This window comes from Heterocephalus glaber, unplaced genomic scaffold (assembly GCF_053883595.1).
Source record: "Heterocephalus glaber isolate CG9 unplaced genomic scaffold, H.glaber_assembly_v1.0 deba00001593, whole genome shotgun sequence".
NCBI lineage: Eukaryota > Metazoa > Chordata > Mammalia > Rodentia > Bathyergidae > Heterocephalus > Heterocephalus glaber.
In genome coordinates, this window is record NW_028258368.1 from 4,105,818 (window position 1) to 4,126,746 (window position 20,929).

A 20,929-nucleotide genomic window follows, 5' to 3' on the forward strand; every position below is an offset into this window, starting at 1 on the left:
TGTCCACTCTTCATCACTGCTCCTCTATCCTCTCTCAAAATAAAAACAGCAGACTTGTAAACCTCTACAACAAGACACTGCTTTTGATTCTATTAAATTCAAAAGATCTCTTGTAATTGTTGCTGCCAGCTCTACTGATATCACTGCTGTGGCATTTTATTTCACCCTGTTTATTTAAGGGCTCACACATTTTCAGTTACACAGCCACATCAGCACAAACCAAACATTGCGGATGAGCTTTGTATTCAAAGCACACAAGGCATGCATTCTCCTTATGTGTACTGTAATTAGTCCATAGACAATAATCCACTGTTCATTTCTTTTTTATATTTTTTTCTTAAGTATACTATATTATGGTAGTATTGTTGATTTTCCATACCCAGCAATGCTCACTAAGATCTCAGACATTCCACTGTGAAATCCTGTCAGGAACACACAGTGCTGTGTCCTCTTATAAGCATATAATGGAGGCATCGACACTGAACAGCAGCACTACCCAAAATAGCACAGTTTCTCCAATTCTGCAAGAGAGTCTGCTGAATGGCTATCATTTGTTCTAACTTAGACAAATTGGTTTATTGCTTGCCTTGGGACCTAAGGCATCAGACAGCTCTCGTTACCTCCTGAGCCTATATCATTCACATCCATGTCACCCAAAAAGAATAAAAGTGCAATAAAAAAACCTATAGCTATATCTTCCAGAAGGGGCAAACTTACAGCCAGGAAATCCCAACACACTAGAAGAATTTCCTTTTGTCCTTACAGCTGTCTGATTCCATTCTTCCCAGGGATCTAATTTGCCTGGTGAGAATGTACAGATGAATGGGAAATACACTGTGCATGTAGACTTCCCATGGCTCTGGGTCACGGAGTTGTCAGAAGAATTTTTTTCCTCCATAGGATTTGTCTTCCTGGTCTTCTGCTGATGAACTGGACACCTCAGGATCCGTGAGTCCTACATCAGGAAGAAGCACCCCCAACAAACAGAAACCGGTAACTTTGCACTGGTCATTATCAGGTAGCCCATGGGCGCAAACACCAAGAAGTGACCGTATTTTTGCCTTCTGATGGGATCCACTGGTTCAGAACAGGAGTCCCCAGGCAGGAGAGGGCTGTCACTAGTGTAGAGCTGTTCCCTCAGCCCCTAAACCATGTGCCCTTCCAGCATGTGCTCAGGAATGGACAAGAGCAATTCTGTTCTTTAAAAGAATCAGGGCTCAACATGTGGCTGGTATGTGGGAAGAAAAATTACTTTTCTTGCTGACATGGCCATTTCAAGAATGCTGCTCATGTGTCCCTTTGGGGGTTCCTTCCTTCAAACCACCACCACCATGTCCACCTAACAAAGGCAGGCACCACATCCAGAAGTGCCTGGGCCACAGTGGGCGGACTGAATGTTCCATGAGCCCACTGAATTGATGAGACAAGTGGAGATTCTACTGACCTTCAACCAAAGAGGCTTGTGAGTAGTGGTCTTGAAGGTTTGGGGCCCTAACGTGGCACCAGCTCAAACCCACCCACCTAGGCCACGAGGCTGGTGACAGGCCTGCCTCACAGCCACACAGTGAGGATGGGAAGACAAATTTGGCCCTGCTACCCTCTATACCTTGATTTCTCTGTGTAATTAGAAGCTTGGTTTTTTTTTTGTTTTGTTTTGTTATTTTTTGGTCTGGCTTTATGATTTTATTCATTCTGTTTTTCTTTAGTTTTTATAAGTAATGGTTTCACATGCACATTTTTGTTATATACACTTATGTTCTATGCTGATAAATGTATTATGCTTTTTAGGATTGTTTTTTTACTACATTCACTAGTTTCCTATAGATCCTAGTTTAAGAATGTTAAGGAATACTGGCTTTTCTATTCAAATTTTAGACTTTATTTAACTAGAATGTGTAACTTCTTGTGCTTCTTCTTGCAAAATAATAACTTTATTACTACCAAAATATTTAATATTGCTTTAGTGTTCTAAAAAGTGAAAAACATGAATAAAGTTAATTTTATATTTATTACCAGGAAATACACTTAAGTAGCATAGAGTGAAAAATGGGGCAAACTGTGCCCACTGTTGTGTGAACTCCAGGAGCACAATTTATATTTATTTGTTATTAATAATGTAGATGTGAATTTATTTTACTTCTGTAGTAAAAGAAAAGCCAGTTTCCTTGATTCATGAATACTGATCATTTCATTTGATTTGTTTTTCCTTTGCTACACTTTTAGTTTAATTTTCATCAGTAGCTTGTCTTTATTTGCCTGGACTGAACATTCTTCTTTCTTTACCCCTGTTCATTGCAAACAGCCACGAGGCAAATGTAGTGTCTCACAGCCTGGACCCTCTGTCAGCAGTCCAAATAGCAGGTACCTTGTTCTCCTGGTTTCCACACTGTTCTAGAATCCCAAGAGGATGATGAAAATTGTCCATGATTTAGGGAGGCCTGCATCTGGTCTGCCTCAGGGTAATTGTGAAATTACTCATTACAACCCACACTCTTTCCTAGTCGATTGGAAAAGATGTTTCTAAATGGAAAGCACGAATAAAACTCAGAGCATAAAATATTTGGACCCCACCAAAATTTCGTTTAACTGCACATAGCTCATTCAGTCTTTTTCATCAAAGTTCACTCTGTGCGTTTGTATGGATTCAATCGAGCCAGCAGCACGACTGCCATTTGATTCATGGCAGACTTTTATCATCCTCTTTCTTTCTAGATTTTACAATGAGACAGGTAATCAAGCAATGAATTATTTTACCATTCACAGAACCCACAAATCTGCATAAAATATACTAACATCCCCAGCTTTTTATTTTATCTTTCTGTTTTATCCAGATTGTGGGTTTTGGATTCTCAAAACAGCAAGTCCTAATTGGTTGTTCTTCATTTAAAATTTATAAGCACCTTCTCTCTTCTGCTTGGCCTAAAATTCCTCTTCAGCCAGCACACTCAGTCACTCACCTTCCTCACACTAAGCAAGCTCTTTCACTCCGGACCCAAGAGCAGTCCATGCCCTGCCCAGTGACCTCCAGAGGGCCACCTCCCAGCTGCGCTCTGTGCTCCACACCTTGCCTCTGAGACCCTCATTTCTGCAGTTAGCAGTGCTTTGCCTTCTCTGTTGTTGATGTGGTGTCTGTGCTCCCTTGCCCTTCCACCAATCAGTTCATGTTTCCCCAGAAAAGTTTTACTTTAAAATGAAAAATGCTGCTCTCGAAGCTGGTTTTTCATTCCAATCCCAAGCAGTTCACTGTGAAAATATCTGACCCTCTGGAAACTTACCATTGCTGAGCAGGGCTCTAAATTCCTGGAAGGAGGGTGGGGATGAGGAAATGTAGAACTGTAAACAACCCTGGGTAATAGTTTTAGTTTTCCATCTGTGTGCTGAAAGGACTGACTATTCTATTGAGTAATTCCCATTCAGCTGAAGTAATGCAGAATGTATTTTGATATGCTTTCTGATTTTAAGCCTCCATTTACTATGGGGTTTTTTTCCTTTCCTTTTGGTTTGAGGACAATTTTGTAAGTTTTTATTTCTGTCCGTAACAAACTAGCAATAATGAAATATAGAGGGAAAACTTCCAGGGACTGTGGGAGATAATAATGGACATCTGTGGCTGCTCTGTAGTCTTCTTAACCCCTACAAGAAAAGACAACTGGTCACCACAGACAAGTCATTGGGCCATATAATCCCTCTTTTAACTTCCACATTGCTGGTGTGCCATGAGCAGAGATGAACAGTATCCCCATAGGATTCCTTTGAGGAAACCAGAGAACAAGTCTTCGGTTAATACAAATGCTGGTGATGAGAAGAGGAAAAGCTATTATGCTCTTGGGCAACACCAGTAGTAATCACCTCTCGGTTCCCAGAGATTCCATCTATTTGCTTCCCCAATTATCTAAGTCAGCCACACAGATCTTCTGAGAACGTTAAAGGCATCATTTCTTTGGGCAACAAGTGCTTCCACTTGCTTCCTAACAGAGCTCTGCAGCTGGGCCAGCCACATTCTCACTGTGACATCCCCAAGGTGCCTTTCAGCTCTGCTCTGTCCAGCACTGTTGATTAACATCTTCCTGAGTGTCCAGCACAATGCTCCCTTCTCTACTCAGGAGGGGATGGAATGTAAATAATCTTCATGTGAATGACAAACTTCATCAAACACCATGGCAGACAGGTTGTGGTTGAACATTTTTGGGCTTTGTAGCTCCTTAGCACCTTGGGTTGGGTGCACGCAACCCTGACAATAAAATGCCAAAGCTCCTGAGGGGAGAATGAATTTCAGTCACTATCCAAGCTGTCACCGTGTCCTTTTACGTTGTGACTTGAGACAGCTTGTGTTTGATCTTGCACTGGTCCAGCAAATCTGAAAGGTTACTGGAAAAACACAGGAGTTTAGAATGTTGCCTTCAGATATCTGTAATGAGAACATTTTAGACACAATTTTTTTTCTGCAAAGGGAAGAGGCTGAGTTGGAAAAGATAGTGTACCAGTTTGAAGGGAGCGCTTACAACACGTTTTCTGTTGTTTAAAGTCAGGCATTAGTAGTAAACTAGCCTATTACATACTTCAGTTTGATTTGATGCCAATTCTGTCTTTGTTTAGTTATACATTTACATATGGATTGAGGACAGAGGTCAGTGACCATTCACTATGCTTAGGCTGGAGCCCTACCGAATTAATATAATCTGCCTTCTTTCTTTTCTTTTTCTTTTTCTTTTTTTTTTTTTTTTTTTTGGTACCCGGGGTCAAACTCTGGTCCTTGCGCTTGCGCAGCAGGTAGTGAAACCACTGTGCTAAATCCCCAGCCCTAATCTGCCTTCTTTCATTGAAAGACTAGCAATGTATCAGAACCCAGAGACTCCTTAAGTCAATTACAAGGAGCTTCCCAGAACTTCTTGAAATTATAAGAAATTGAAAAGATCTGCACACATATTCATAATAATTTGTAATATTATTGTTTTACTTGTGAGGAGACCTATTTTAGAAGCATACTTTCAAAGCAATGCTTGTGGTTCTTTTTTTTTCTCCTACATTTGACTTAAAAGTTTCCAATCCTGCCATCAAAAACTCTTTTAAACTATGCTCTAGATGACTTGAAGTTGACAAATGAGAAGCTTCACTCCAATTTTCAACAAGACAGAGGAATAATTGCTCTGTAGTCTGTATTGAGTGAAGGATAGCTTCATTCTAAAGCAGGGAATTGTAAAATGCAGAATTGCCCTGGACACTGTTAGCCTTTGGCACCTCTGCACAGAGAACTAAGATGGAATGAAACATCTGGCTGAAACACTGAGAGGGAGGGAGCAAAGGCCTCATTTTAAAATCCATTTGAAGTAGTCAAATATATTTAAGCAAGCCAGCAGGCTTTTTGCATGTTTACTAAAGACTCCTGTAAATGCTATTCAGGGTCTTGTGTAATTTGTTTTCAGATCTTTTGTTTCAGGCTCTTCCTAGGGATCTATTTATTCCAGGCATTCAAAGGCCTGGGCACAGAGCAGTTTCCTCTGGAAGGCAAGCTGCCCACATACCCTGAGGGCAGCAGCAGGGTAAGGCTACAATAGGTCTCTTGCCTTTTCCAGGAAAGCCTTTCCAGTGTTCTTGGGGAATAAGTCAGGCAGTCTAGGAAATTTGCCACATCTTTGAAAACACTGTTAGGAAAACAGGAATACTTCCCTGGGAAAAGAGACTGAAGCCAGCCAACCCCTGGGAGCAGAAGTCAGCACACCCCTGTATAATTATACAGTTAATAATGACAAGTCGCTGACATTTATTTAGTGCTTAATGTGTTCCAAGCACCATGCAAAGCACTGCACGTATGTTACTTCATTTACCCACCTCCAAACTGGCTATATGCCCCAGTTTATAGAAGAAGACACCAGAGATTAAAGGCATGAAGATTTTGGGTGTGCTTTCCTTGTTAACTACTCTACTGAAGAGCCATACATGGGCAGGAGAGCTCAAACAACAGGACCGCAGGTTGCCCAAGGTAGTGTAGTGCCAGCCAGCATGTTTGATTTGGGATAGGAGAAGCCTCGAGTCCTAAACTGATTCTAGAAACTTTTCTTCTGAGCCACATGTCCAGGGAACAATGGCTCTCAAAGACTATGAGAGCAGGTGCAAGATCTAAGACAGCCTTGGGCCGGGGATTTAGCTCAGTGATTTCGCCACCTGCTGCGCAAGCGCAAGGACCAGAGTTTGATCCCTGGTACCAAAAAAAAAAAAAAAAAAAAGATCTAAGGCAACCTAAATTACTTTTGAACAATAAATTTTTGAACAATACTACTGCTATACTGGAAGTGTTGGCTAACAAGTAACAAAATGATTTGCAAGTTTGGCTTTAAATGATGTCTGCCTAGAATTAACTCATGTTTTCCTTGAATACCTAGAATTTCAAAGTGAGTCACACTGCATGCAAGTTTTCTGACTTCTCCCATATCTTTACCATAGGTATTTCTTTTTTGTAGTGTGTTATTACATACACACCACAGGTTTGTACTTTGGAAGAGTGACACTCCTGGCAACAAACCAGAAATTTGAAAGAGTGAGAAAAATGAGAGAAATAAGGAGATACTTGTTTGTAGAAAATATGCACTTTTTTCTGGGCACCTAAGATATCTTCATTGATGATGTTCTTTGAGAAAGTGCGCACAGTCTGAATTGGCAGGTGTTTGTGGCCAGTGGCGAATGATCAGGATCTAGTCAACATGTTGCCTTTGTTCTTTCCCAAGACCCTTGAAACTTAGGTGATTTTAATTCAACAGATAAATATTAAAGTACCATTTTACTCTGAGATCATTAACTTCCTGGAACAGAGTCATCTTGAAGTAGAGGCAAATCTGGGCATGTTGAAACTCTGGTAGTTACTCCAGTGGGTGAGTGTTTATTTCAGTAGGTAGACTGGACATTTTCAAGAGCAGTAAACTGCATGAACAGTCACTAAGTACTGTGTGTTCTTTTTGTCCCTACCTCAGCCCATTACTTCTCCCTAGGTTGGCTTTCTTCAGTATTAGAAACCATGCACCAATTAAATTTTAATAAAGAAAGCTCTGATGCTGTTAAATGTGCCATGTCCTTCAGAAGGCTCTGTAACATGTGACCCCCTGTTCCAAAAAATGGTGACCTTTCTGGTTCTTCTCAGGAAAGAACTAGTCAATGTGCCGCATTTGTTTTGATCTTGATCTTTGGCCTAATTTCTCAGAGATGCTAATAATTGACAGAGGGGCTATTTGGCTCTGGATTACATCGTCACTTACATGCATACATCTTCCCATCACTAAAGTCCTTCGTGTCTCCTGAGGAAAATGAGTCAGATATTTAGTATGAAGAAATGTAGAGCTCTCTTCTGTCATTCTGTTACAACTCATCCAGCAGCAGGCGGTGAGTGTTGCTACCAAGGCATATTTTCACATCCACCAAAGGATACACTGAAGAAAACCTCACTTCACAGTTTGCAGGTAGCCTGTCCCACCCTTCTCATGACACTGAAGCAAACCATTGAATCATAAACTGTGAGAGCAAAAATGATTGTAGGATATTAAGGCATCCTCCTTCTTTGCAAATAAGAAAACGGAAGGACAGAGAGACTAATATAGTTGTCTATGATTGTGCAGTGGCTTGGAAACAAGATGTCCTCATGTCTAAAACACTGATTTGATGGTCACTGTGATACCGTAAGGTTTTATGGCTGGACCCATTTATTCTAGACACAAGAAAGCCATTTCCAATATTGTAGGATGCAAATATTCTCTTCTTTGCGTCTACTTGTGAAGTACCTAGACAGACACGACCAGCAGGACATGTCATTTATATCACCAGCCAACAGATGGTGAGAAAGTCGAGAGTATGCTGGGCAGGCAGGGCTTTTGGAGGTCTGAGTCCCAGATAGAGCTTTTCCTTTATTTGAGGGATTTGAGGCAAATCATTTAGCTATCAATAAAGCCCAAGTTCTAGTAGGTGAAGTCCCAGGGTTGAAGTTTTAATTCTGCCACTTGCTAGGCATGGAAACCTGAGCCAGTCCCTTGATTCTCTGAACCTCCTTTTTATTGTGTATAAAATGAAGCTAATAAGCACACACCTCAGAGGTCTGTTGTGGGGATTAAGTGAGAGAGCCCAAGATAAATGCTTAGAGTGTTGCCTAGCAATCTGAAGAATAAATGTTAACTGTCCTTAGCTACTTATCTACAAAATTAGGAGGTGGATTAGCTCCCTCTAAGGCCCTATCTCAACATGAATATTTTATAATTAGACAACTTGAGAAGTTTCTATTTTCCCCTTCCATTAAAAAGGTATATAGTTCTGTTAATTCATTATATTTCCACAAAATAGACACCACCACCACCACCACCCCCATTCAGCTCATTAGGAGTAACTCACTGGGCTTAGCACTAGAGCAGTTAAGCAATTTGGCCACTAGATGGTGATTGAACTCTTGTGACCCCTCTCGTGAGACTGTTTACATTGACGAATTATTATAAGTCTGAAATCATGTAAGATGTGAGACTGAAAAGTCAGAAGACCATCTAGCCTAATTTGAAGAGGTCAGTAAAGAAGTTGGCACATAGAATTGAAGTGAGTTGTTCAGGGTTATACTGTTCTTAGTTGTAGACTTCAGACAAAGCATTATGGTTCTAATTTAAGGGCAGTGATTTTTGGTTTTTCTTTACACTACAAGACCTGTGCTAGAAATACCATGTAGCACAGGCCTGTTTGAAACTCCTGGAGAACTAGTTTGTCATGTTTCTTGATGGTTTAATAAGAGTTTTAAATAGTCCCTCTGTTCCCTTTTTAAGGAGATTATATTTTCTCAGGCACCACACCACCTCCCCCACTGATACTAGAGTAATCTGTCTTCAGAAATTAATAACTAATAAGAAAGCTACAAATAATAGTGTTTTCTTAAGAGCCAAACCTACAGAGTTACTGGGATAGTTTTTATATGATCATATTTTCCCCACATCTCACACTCAATGTCCTTTCCCCTAGTGACACTAAGACATTAAAACTATTGAGGAATTCATACCAGGTATCTTCTTGGTATAGCTGTTCTTTTTACTCATGTAATGTTATGCAGGTAAATTACAAGTTGTAAGTAAGGTTTCTGTCTTCATCTTTTCCATTAGTATATAAAAAGAAAAGCTAATAGCTGACTCCAAAGGAAATCAGTAGCACCCAACACAAAACCTACTTTAATTTTCAGTATTTCCCAGACCTCTTTCTTATGAATACTGACATTTTCTTTAATCTCTAATATGCTGTTTAAAAGTGAGATAGGAAAACTTGGAACTTTGAGTCTAGAAAAAGCCTTCAAGATGACAATCTTTCCTCTTCAGACAAGTGGTGTCAGTTTCCCAAAGCCACAGAGTTAGTGACAGGACCAGCCTAAAATCTACATCCTCTAGCAATATTCTGTAGATGGACTCCTTTGCCATTTCTTGCTCATACAACTTTGGAACCCACTAAAGCCAGGGTCAGATGCTGGTCCACTGCAAGATGAAACCAGGGTATGCTCTAATATTCAGCTCTCATGGGTCTGTGCAAAATGAATGGGACTGTTTTTATCCTTGCTGCATGGATTTTGACATATCCAGGATGGCTAGATGGGATGCTTGGTTAGAATTCTGACAATACATTTTGCCTAACAGTGTTCCTGATAGTCTTTAAAATATACTGCATCAAGCATTTACATTTAATTAGCCTAGATCTACTTAATTTATGCTAGTAAAAGGTGCAGAACAGTTTCCTTTGTTGATGGAAAAGGTTTTACCAAAGTAAGAAGAAAGAGTGGAATTTGAATCCAGTTAATCACCTTCGGTTGACTGACCAGATGTATGTTTTCTGTCAGCACAGTGTCCAACAACTCTTTCTTTGATTGTTCGGGAGGCGGGGATGATTTGGGCATACTGAAGAAGGCTGGAAGCTCACTGCCAAGTTGGGTTGTGTTTTGCATGGCCCTTTGGCTTCCAGAAAGGTACAGAAGCAAAAAGCAACATCTATCCAGTACTGGAATTATTTGAGTTATTTTTGTTGTTTCTTCTCTCAGGTCCACAAAAGGTGGCTCCGATTCCTCCCTTTCTGAGCTGCGGCCAGCTCAATCAGGCAGAGCCTTCCTATTTCGAGTCCTCCGGGCAGCTCTCCCCCTTCAGCTTCTCCTGCTGCTCATCATCGGGCTGGCCTGCCTTGTACCGATGTCAGAAGAAGACTATAGTTGTGCCCTCTCCAACAACTTTGCCAGATCATTCCACCCCATGCTCAGATACACCAATGGTCCTCCTCCACTGTGAACCAAGCAGATGGCACCTGCCAAAGTGCTGGTAGCATGAGGAGGATGGGCCCAGAAGCAGTCCCAAACAATCAAAGAGGATCTTAATCTTGGCAGAAGCCCTCAGTGGCAGCTTTACCCCTCTTCCATATGCCTGAGAGCAAGTCACAGTTTCTGAGGTGGATGAAACACGATGAGAGGAGGAAAACAAACAGAAGATCTGGAAGAAATTTTGTTTGAGAGTCTGAGCCTAAAGAGATTGGATATGGACACCCAAAGTTTCCTGGACTTGTGAATTCTGGGCCTTTGGCCCATTTGACACATAGCCAAGGACTTGAGTAGACTGTCTGGGCAGCTTTCTCGTGGTGCTGCTCTGTCCACCAAGAAGCAACCCTCCCAAGCGCCATGTTAGTATCCTACAATCTACCAACCAATCAGTGCTGAGGAGATTTTAGAGCCTTGTAACATACAATTTTTAAGAGCTTATATGGCAGCTTTCTTTATACTTTTTTTTTTTTTCTTTTTGGGCATGATGTTCTAACCGCTTTAGAAACACAAGCTGTAAATCTAAAAGGCACTTTTTTTAAAGATATAAGGAAAAACTAGATGTAATAAAATCATGGAAGGCTTTATGTGAAAAAGAAGTTGAATGTTATAGTATAAAAATATTTATGTAATGTACAGTTTGCTAAAGCCAAGTTTTGTTTGTATTGATTTATTTGCATTTATTATAGATACTATAAAATATCTTGACTGTGCTTTTTCTTCCCCTAAAAAGTGACTCTAAGTTTCACTATTAAGCAGGCACTAATCCTAATAGTGCCAAATACAACCTAAGTTATATTTTCTGTGGAATAAATGAAGTCAAGACATATGTATATCTTAAAGGGAAAGGATGTTTTGAGATAGTATATATTTAGACATAGAAGAACCTGAAGGTTTCCTTGTTCCCTCTTCCTTCTAGAGCCAATCAGATCTTGTGAATTCCTGCTTCCTGAATTACTTCTTACTCTCTTCTGGTTTCCCATTTGCCAAGTGGATGGGCCTCCCGGGATCTCCTGCCTAAGACCCCTTCGCTAATCTGTCCCAAGGGTCTACAACAACAACCTGAATCTTCTTGAAGCTCTCTTTTCTTCACAGCCCTTTTTTGCTGCAAAGCTTTCTGGTTTTCTTGGGGGTTTTTTGTGTTTGTTTGTTTTTTACTACCAGTCAAAATATAATTTTAGTCTGTCATTCAAGTATAAGTACTTAAGATTTTATTTTCCCTCCTGACCTTGCCAGCTCATGAAATTATTGGATGCTCATGGCATTTTAATCTATCACTTAGCAATTTGAGGTGCCAGAGTTCAGCCTTCCATTTGAAATGGAAAGCAAAGTGACCAGATCACATATTTCTGCAGAGCAGGAATTGCAGGGATTATTGGCTACTGTCTCTTTAGGAATTAGGACAGTTTTCCATTTGCACTTTTATTCCCTCAATTTCCCTCATTACCTGTACCACCCTACCTTCCCAGAGCTATTCAAATTTACATTTCTTGCTCTTAATTCAAATATTTATACTAAACCAAGTTAGCTGGAGCTGACTTCCGTGGTTTCTGTGATGCACACAGACTGAGAACCATCTCAACAGCGGATCCTGAAATTTATGAGCTTTTGATTTCTGGGCTGACTTCAGACCTTCTTCAATCTATAGGGCAGGGCCTGGGCACTTCCACTTAAATAGGTTCCTGGGTGTTTTTAACTCTACTAACTGTTGAGAAGCAGTGCCCTACATTTTCTTAACTTCACCTTTTTATTCTCAACACACCTTCTCTCAGCCCTTAAAAGACTCAGTTCACCAGCCAGCTCCTCGCTGATCAATTTCTGGGTCACTTTTACATTGTCCTTAAGACTTCCCTGTACAGAGCTTTGCTCACATGGCATTTCTAGCTCATATGCTGTGCATCCTACTGTCAGGCTGTCCCTCTCAAAAATCCCCTGGAGTCTTCCTCAGGAAACTGTTATTTTATGGAAAAGACAAAGTTGTCCAATCTCCCTGCTTCTGGAGAGTGTGCATGCAGTTGAGATGGGCCTCTCTGCAGGACCCATCTCTCCCTGGCTTCCTTGTCACTCCAGGAACCCCGAGAAGTCCCCCATTCATAAGGAACACACCACATAGTCACACATCGCATCATCCTTGCAAAGCCAAGCACAGAGGGTCTTCAGAGGATTTCCTTTCCCTCTGACTGTTCACTGGCTTTGTAGTCATTCCTTATTATTGAAGAATCTGATGTTAAATATTGCAGAGAGGAGAATATTTTGAGCGATTTAGTGATTGAAACTGAACCCAGGCCACTGCTCATAATCAGCATATACTCTACCACTAGGTTATATCCCCAGACCCTGAAAAGAAAAAAATACCAAATTTAATAGGAAAACTCATATGGTTTCCTATGTGCCTTTCTAAAACTCTGTGAAACACCTGATGCAGTGCACAATATGCATTTCCATTAAAGTCTTTCAGACTTCACACTGGAAAGGGAAAGAAGTCGGGAGCCCCAGGGAAGGTGAGCACTGAAGCAATGGGGTCCAGGCTTTTCCAGATGCAACAGCTGGACCAGTTGCAGATGAGACCAGGACCTCTGTCCAGGGACCTCAAAACCTCAGGTGCCTTGGGGGAAGGGGGCACTAGGTCCACACCCAGCAGTTACCTAAGCAACAGAGAGAGGTACGCTCCTCAGAGGCTTCAAGGAAGTGACAGATATTTTAAAGAATAAAAAGACCCGAATGGCAGCTGGAGAGGCTCACATTTCTGGATGTCTCTGTAGTAAGGACTGCCAGGAGTCCTGCTGAGCCCTGGAGAGGGGAAATGATGTCACAAGAGAGGAACTGAGGAAGACCATGGAGAAAAAGAGCACAACTGAGCAAGGAGGCTGGAAAGAGAAGGGCTAAGAACACCTTGGGGTTGACATCTGCACAAGCAAACAGGAACTATTAGAAAAGGTGAACGAAGTCTGCAGAGCAAAGATGGAAAAACAAAGGCTTAGAATCTAAAAACACTGCAGTAAGAGATTCAGGTAGAAAAGAAAGGTTTTCAGGAAAACTACACCTGATGAGCAAGAATAAGGCCTTCAGGAAGATGGGGAGGCAGCAACTTCCCTTGTGTAAGTGAAAAGCAACACCTTCCAAGGCTCAGAGGGAAATTCTTCAAGCCAAAGGCTGAGATTTCCTATTAGAAAGCAGGTTGAGGGAGATTGATTTATAGCCCTCACCCTGAGACCAAATAGTATGAAATTATAGTTACAAAACTGTGTTGGCAAGCCATGTAAAAGATCATAAAGCAATGAACAATGGAGTGAGAGATTTATGCAAGTTGGTCATGGCCAGATAGGCAGGCCCCAGGAGGAGCAGGTTCGGGTGTGCCTGGGGCGGCTCAATGGTTGGGTTCTTTGCTTCATCCCACTGATCTGCTTTCACCATCACCAAACATCCACAGGAAGTTGCATATCAATTACAGTAGTCTCCAAGTGCATGCCAGATAGGTCCTAAAAGATCTGGGCAGAGCAATATCCTGTAAATGCCTGCTATGTGACTGGAACTGCTCCAGCCTCCCTTCCAGTCCAGTCCCAGCTAGGACTTCACAACTTCTTGTTAATTATCCATCAAAGCACTCCTAGTTGGGCCAGTGGTGTGCAGAATCCCTATCTTCTTCCACCACTCTGTCCAGAAAGGAGGAAGAAAGTGAAAGAGGAACCTGGAAGAGAACCCAATACAAACAGTATCTAATTTAGGAGAGGGAGGGGAGACGAGTCTACTAGATGTAGCTTTATTTTCTCAGAACAAATTGCCTCTCTTTTTAACTCCTTTGTCATCGGTTTGTGTTATAGCAGGATGCATTTTGGAAGATCATGACTGTTGCTCTGTGGAAACGGAGGTAGGTAGAGTGGTTTACAAGCTGAGGGGCAATTTTCAGCTTAGTCATACTCAGCACTGAGAGCCTAATTTGGGAGCAGAGATGTTTTGCTGAGCGTGGCCATTGTAATTTTAGATTTAATGATATGCTGTGATAACTGTGTCTGATCGTCATACCTAGAGCAACCCAGAGAGAATGAAACTGAACAAGAAGGATATTTACTCTTCATGTCCTGGCTTCTCACTATCTCTCCCTACCATCTGTACAATATCCACCAGGAGCCCATGGAGGATGAAGCAGTCTGCATTGTAGGGGGACCCTCATGCCAGTGAATAAGCAAAAAAAAAAAAAAACAGAGCTAACCAAGGGCTCCTGCAGCCTCTGCTGAGCAGCTACTTACAGTCAACAGGCAAAGGCATCAGAGAGTTGAGACTGGCAAAGAAACACAGGGCAAGGGGCTGCAGCACAGCTGAGCAAGAACGTTTAATCCAAAACTGAATAAGCCAAGTGGGACTGGGATGAAACTCATTAAAACATGGAGGTTACAGAAAAATGAATCACAGACTTTTTAGCCTGTTACCTAATACAGGTGTAAGAACAGAACTGAATCTGTAGCCAAAGTTGTATTAAAACAAAATCTCATGTAAGCTGTGCTTCAGATGTTGCATGTCATGCCAAATGTGGTCAGAAGAAACCTGACCTCTCAGCTGAAGAGTTCTATCAGAGCCGTGGTCCAAAGACCATCCTCTTGGATGTATTCTTCAGGCACCTGTTGGGTTCAGAAAGAGAAGCTACCCAGCTGCCAACATCACTGGTGGTTCCAGGCAGCCACACACACGGGCCCCCACATCCTAAAGCACATATTTTGGCAGGAAGTCAGCACAGCCTCCCTCCCAGTCCCTGTGGGATGCACAGGTTGATGGGAAGCTGCGTAAGGGATCCCAGTGGCCAGGGGTTTCCTAAGTGTGATTCCTGATCATCAATGTCACTGGTCCCTGTCCCCTGGAAACTTAGACTTGCACCCCAGTTGGCCCTGGGCTGGCCCCAGATTGCCCCTCCTAATCTTTTAACGCTCCCCACTGGTCACAACGGCAAGTTGTATAAGCAAAATCCCCATCTTCCCATGACTTTTAATGTCCGCTTCAACGAATAGTAAGTTTCCTTATCCATCTACCCTTTTAATCTATGCTTTATCCTGTGCTATTGATCCACTGGCCACTTGCTGTTTTAGTTATAGTAGTAGATAGTGTAATTAATTACAGCACTAAAATACAGGCATAATAAATAATTCAGTAAAATATATAAGTAATACAAATATATACTATAAATGTCTTATAATTATTAATATAGTATATAAAATAATACAGTATAATATAGTACTACTTAGAGTATATTAATATAAGTTTTTAAATATCTCTTGAGAAGCACCATTTCTCTCTGTACATGTATCTATTATAAAGTCTAATTGCTAAAAATCAACTATTTTAGTTACAAATTTTCTCTTTTCTAAAGAAAAATTGTTTCATATCTCTTGATCATTTTCCACTTTTGTTTTATTTCAGTACTGGGGATTGAACTCAAAGCCTTCACACTGAGCTTCTGAGCTTCTTCTCCAGCATTTTTGTTTCGTTTTGTTGGGTTGGGTTGGGTTTGGTGTAGTTGGATTTTTTTGTTTTGTGTTTTGTGGGGGGGTTTGGGGGGTTTTTTTGTGTTTTTTTTTGACACAAGTTCTCACTAAGTCACTGAGTTGCCAAATCTCTAACTCATGATCCTCCTCCTGCCTCAGCCTGACAGAGTTTTGGGATTACAGGTGTGCACAATTCCCAGCTTTGTTTTCCAATTTTATGTTACCTTTCTATGCCTTTTGATTTTCCCACTCAAACTGCATACCTTTTTGAAAAAATTAAAGACTATTTTTACTCTGTAATTTGAATTTTTCACTTTATAATAATCCACTCACACATATGTCATTCATCACTAGATATGCCGGATGTCTCAAGACATATCTTCTTTTTTTTTTGTACCAGGAATAAAACTCAGGACCATCCACTTGCGAGGCAGGAGGCAGAACCACTGAGCTAAATCCCCAGCCTTTTTCTATTTTTTTAAAATAAACTATATTGTGTATATTTGACGTTCACAATAATATGTTATGGGATACATATAACATCTACTATAGTGAAGTAGATTAACATTGCTGTTATCTCACACTGTTATTTTTTGTCTGACATGAACAGCTAAAATCTACTTATTTAACAAAAATCCATAGTAAATGAATTTTACAAACTTTCATCCTCCTGTTTAACATTGATAACTATACTAGTGCATATTTCTATATCTGTTCTTTGGCCTCCATTGAGCTGTGTCTTTCTACCTCCTCGTTTATCTTTGTATACTGGCTAGAACATGGATGGCCCTGGGGACATTATGCCAAATGAAATAAATTAACATTTTAAGTCAACAGTTGTTTTCTTCCAGACATATGCTAGTAAGTAAAGATGTGTTAAACATTTATCAAGTTTATGCATGTACATATTTGAGTAGTGTTGCTTTTCTTTCTCTAAGATGCTTTGTTCAAGGTGGCAACACTGAATCAACAGGTACATACTTTCTAATTTTTAATACATTTCAATAAATTCTGCTAGGTTACTTCCTGAAAAAGTCACAATGACTTATATTCCCACTCACAGTGAAGATGAGACCTTGCTTTTCCATACAGCCTCCCTAAATCCACACCATTGCTGGCCAAACTTCAGTTATTCCGAAATTATTAATGTCCAAATCCTACACATTTGCATCTCAGAGAACTTTTAACAATTTAGAATCACGGACCACACCTCAAAACAATTAAATCTTCATCCCCGAGAACCAGTATTTGTTGTTCCCTGGGCAAGTGCCATGTGACCAGTTTCCTGAGATACTACCCAACCCACACCGCTGTTCCTAACTTCACACTTTCATGACTAGTTTACGTGGCAGTTTCTCCACTTCAACTATCTCTTCTGTGAAATTTGTTTCATCCTCTGATAATTTTCTTTGTTTTCACATTTTCCTATTATTTTCAAGGAAGTCTTTTAATAGGAGAGAAATTAATGCTTTATATCATTTTTCTTGACTTAAATAGTTCCTCTAGTCACATAGAAAGTTTTTATCTTTATGTCATCAAATCTGACAAGTTTTCTCCCCCCCCCCTTTTTAGATTCTGGACAGTCTGTATAAAAATGCCTTTTCCACTCTAAGGTTATGCAAATGTTAGCTTGTATTTTATTCTAATAGATCAGTACTCTCCCTAGAATCATTTTTGTAGTTAGCATAAACTTTGTCAGTTTCCAAAAGGATAGATAATTGTCTCCAAAACAATGTGGAACAAGCTGTGTATTTCTGTTATTACTATGTTATTACATTTCAGAGAGCAAGGCGATTATTGAATAAATTATAGTTCATGGTTAGTATTTACTATGATACAACTTTTTTTAAAGATGATGATACAAACTTTTAAAAAATTTGTATGTATTGATTCGAGAAGCTGCCCATTTTATATACTTAAATTTAAAAAGTAAGATGTAGGATAATTTGTATAATATGATTGTCTTAGTTACTTTCTCATTGCTGGGACAAAATACCCAACACCCACAAGTTAAAGGAGGAAAGATTTAATTTGGCTCACAGTTTGTAGGGGTTTCAGTCTATAGTTGGCTGGCTTCAAGTCAGGGGAGCATAATAGAGGCAGATCACAGAGGAGAAACAGTTCATGGCATGCTGGTGTGGAAGCAGACAGGGATCAAGGGAGAAGGAAGGCCACGCCCCCAGTGACCCACCTCTTCCCTCTAGGCTTCTCCTCCCAAGACCATACCTAGCTAATAAACTCATCAGAGAACTAATCCATTGAGGAGTATCACACTCCCATGATCCAATCACCTTCTAAGATCCTCACCTATGAATGCATGAGGTGTTGGAGGGACATCTAGCTATGAACCACAACAGATCCCAGTTTTATTAAAGGAAAAGCCATGTGCATATATTAATTGTACAAGGCAAGGAAGAAGTTTGGAGAGACATAAATGAAACATAAGGCTTAATATTGTGACTCAAGTCATATGGTAGAAAAATCATTTTAAACACTTGTTATTTAAGTTTGACTGGAGTATGTGTAGCTGTTAAATCCAAATTACTGTAGGAATGATGATAATTTTAACAGGTAATGAAAAAGCACTTCTGCTCCTGTATAAAGAGATGACATTTGATTTGCTTTTTAATTTAGAAGAAAATTGTTGGTATGCCCAAAATAAATGATCACATGTCATTTATCGTAAGGGGAAGAATCCTAATGGATGACCTCATACCAGAATTTCATCCTGGATGCTTGGTTGGATTCAGGGAATAAGAACAATGGTAGCAATAGCCACCAATTCAAAATAATGAAGCTCAGCTAGGTGTGGTGGCACAGGTCTATAATTCAGTACTTTGGGAGCCTGAGGCAAGAGGATCCCAAGTTTGAGCATAGCCTGGGCAATTTAGCAATTACTAAGACTCTGTCTCAAAGTAAAACAACAACAACAAAAAAAGGGTTGGGCATGTACTTCAGTGTGAAGGCCCTGAGTTCAATTTCTGGTACCAGAAGAAGAAGTGGTGGGTGGTGGGGGTAAAAAAGCTTAGTGACCAAGGAATTCACTGAACCCCCCAGAGAAGAGTTTCCCTGGGAGAGCTATGCACTTGAGATTCATTTGTTCAAGAAAAAAGAGAAACTTCTTAAGCTACCACCCATCACCAGAAGTCACCCTGCTCACAGGGGATGTCAGGCCAGCAGCCGCAGCCTGATCCTTATAAGTGATTGTTGTGGGAAGTAGTGGGGACTCTGACCTTGAGTTAGAAGTCCCAGGCAGCCTCTTTTTGGGCCTTTCTTTACTGAAACAGGTTCCAGAGATCAACTTGCTTTACTTTTGCCTGAAATCTGTTCCTCTTCAACAACATCCCTCTAGATTCTGCCTACTCAACCTGGCTTCGCAGGGGCTCAGTTCCTCCCCGTCATGTCTCCCCTTCCCTAACCTCTGCTATGGCGTCTACTAACCAGAAGGGTAGAACTGATGGGGAGTCAGGGGTCTGGGCTTTCCTAAAGCTCATTCTGTCCATTCGTAGAGAAGCTCTGCTTATATCACAGACTCTGGACCAGCGCAGCCACTTCTTATCTGCTTAATCTGAGCAAGTTTCTTAATTTTTCTGTTCCTCAGTTTCGTCCTCTGTAAAATGGGATAAAAACAGTACCTACTACATGGGGTTGCTATGTGGATTACATACGCTATGTCATATGTTAAAATAGTGCTGGGCAAGTACTAATTGTTAGTTAATTATACCATTTTTATTACTTTCTCTACTGGCAATTTTATTTCAGAAATAGTTCCTGGGAAGAGCTTACCAAATCTTTTCCCCATGAGTGTTCTAACCATTTTAGGGAGAAGATCTCTTAGAATCATTCTTTACTTTTTAAAATTGTGATTTAACAACAACAACAACAAAAAAACCCACTATGAAACATGAGCTGTGTTCTCAGGAAATCATCAGTATACAATGCAAGATTATTGACCCGAATCATGGTATCATGGGGTAGATCTCGGTCTTAGAGTCTTGACAGCTCTGTGGCAGCTCAGGCATCCGGGGAATGGACGGCATCCTCACAGTTCCTTTCGAGGAATTCCCTCAGGCCTCCAAAGTGTGCACCAGCAGGGCCTCGCCTCACCTCCTTGGACTCTTCTTCTCCACTCACAGACAGCGTGCAGCTGGATGCTGCATGTTAAAGATCTGTAAACTGCAGAAATACAGCCTGGCCCTGCTTTGACAGGCCCTTGAGCTAAGGAGAGGTTTTATATTTTCAAAGGGTTGTAAAGCAGAGACCCCAAAAAGAGCCTAAAATACCTACTCTGATACCTTAGAGAAGTTTGCTGGCCTGTGAGATTGAGTTTCTCAAGACGAACACCATTTGTGGCTTTTCCGACAGCTTTCTTTGCAGAGATTTGTCAGATGTGGGTGCGCAAAGTCTACTCAGCACCCCATTGCCTCTGCCACATTTCTGTCTGAGTTTTTTTTGGTTCCTCCCATGAAACACTTCAGTTTCCATGAAGAATCCCCTTCTTTTTTTTTCCTCCCATGTCCCCTGCCCTGTGTTTGAGGATGGTGGGATTTTCAACCACTGTCTGTAGCATAGAGACAGCGTCTCCTGAGTAATCACACAGAAAGCTGTGCAGGTCCTTTGCTTCCTGCAGGTTGTGTTCATTTCCTAGTTGGGGCACCTTCCAGGTCAGCAGCGCCCACAGTTCACAGAGCTGCTGGCATCGACACCAGGACTGTGAGGACTTGGCTACTCTGCAGAGCTGCTTTCTTGGGGGCTGTGTGCACCCCATTGGTGAAGGCGGCACACGTGGACCCATGTCCTCACTTACAAGTGGACAGTAAAACAAAGAAATGCACAAGCAGAGGTGGTTAGCAGGGGCACAGATGGGGATATAAGAGAATTATCAGGGAGGACAAAGCTTCAGTTTGATAAGAGGAATCAGTATGAATTTTTTGGATCTACTGCATGGCACAGGGAAGTGAGCTAATACTTTAGGACTGTACATTTCAATATCACTAATGTTCTCATGATGAATAAGAGAAAAGGACCAAAATTATACACATATAATCCTGTTTTTTATAATCAATCAGTCAATCAATAAGAGAGGGAGCATGTGTGGCTTCTGAGAGCTCTATGGAGTGGGCAGAATGAGAGTAGGATGGTGACTCAGTTTGGGAGG

At 40.9% G+C, this 20,929-nt stretch overlaps 1 protein-coding gene across 21 annotated transcripts in view; it reads left to right on the plus strand.

Moving 5' to 3' along the window:
* Syne1 (spectrin repeat containing nuclear envelope protein 1) overlaps positions 1-10,999 on the plus strand; it is a 473,610-nt gene extending 462,611 nt beyond the window's left edge. For 19 of the 21 annotated variants that reach the window (XM_087193553.1, XM_087193559.1, XM_087193565.1 and 16 more), the window contains 3 exons: positions 901-993; positions 2,303-2,361; positions 10,034-10,999. In XM_087193553.1, coding sequence (XP_087049679.1) covers positions 901-993; positions 2,303-2,361; positions 10,034-10,274 — 393 coding nt within the window. In that variant the 3' untranslated portion in view covers positions 10,275-10,999. The remainder of the gene's footprint in view (positions 1-900; positions 994-2,302; positions 2,362-10,033) is intronic. The other 2 variants (XM_087193567.1, XM_087193568.1) reach the window with 1 other exon arrangement.
* Positions 11,000-20,929: the final 9,930 nt, after the last annotated feature.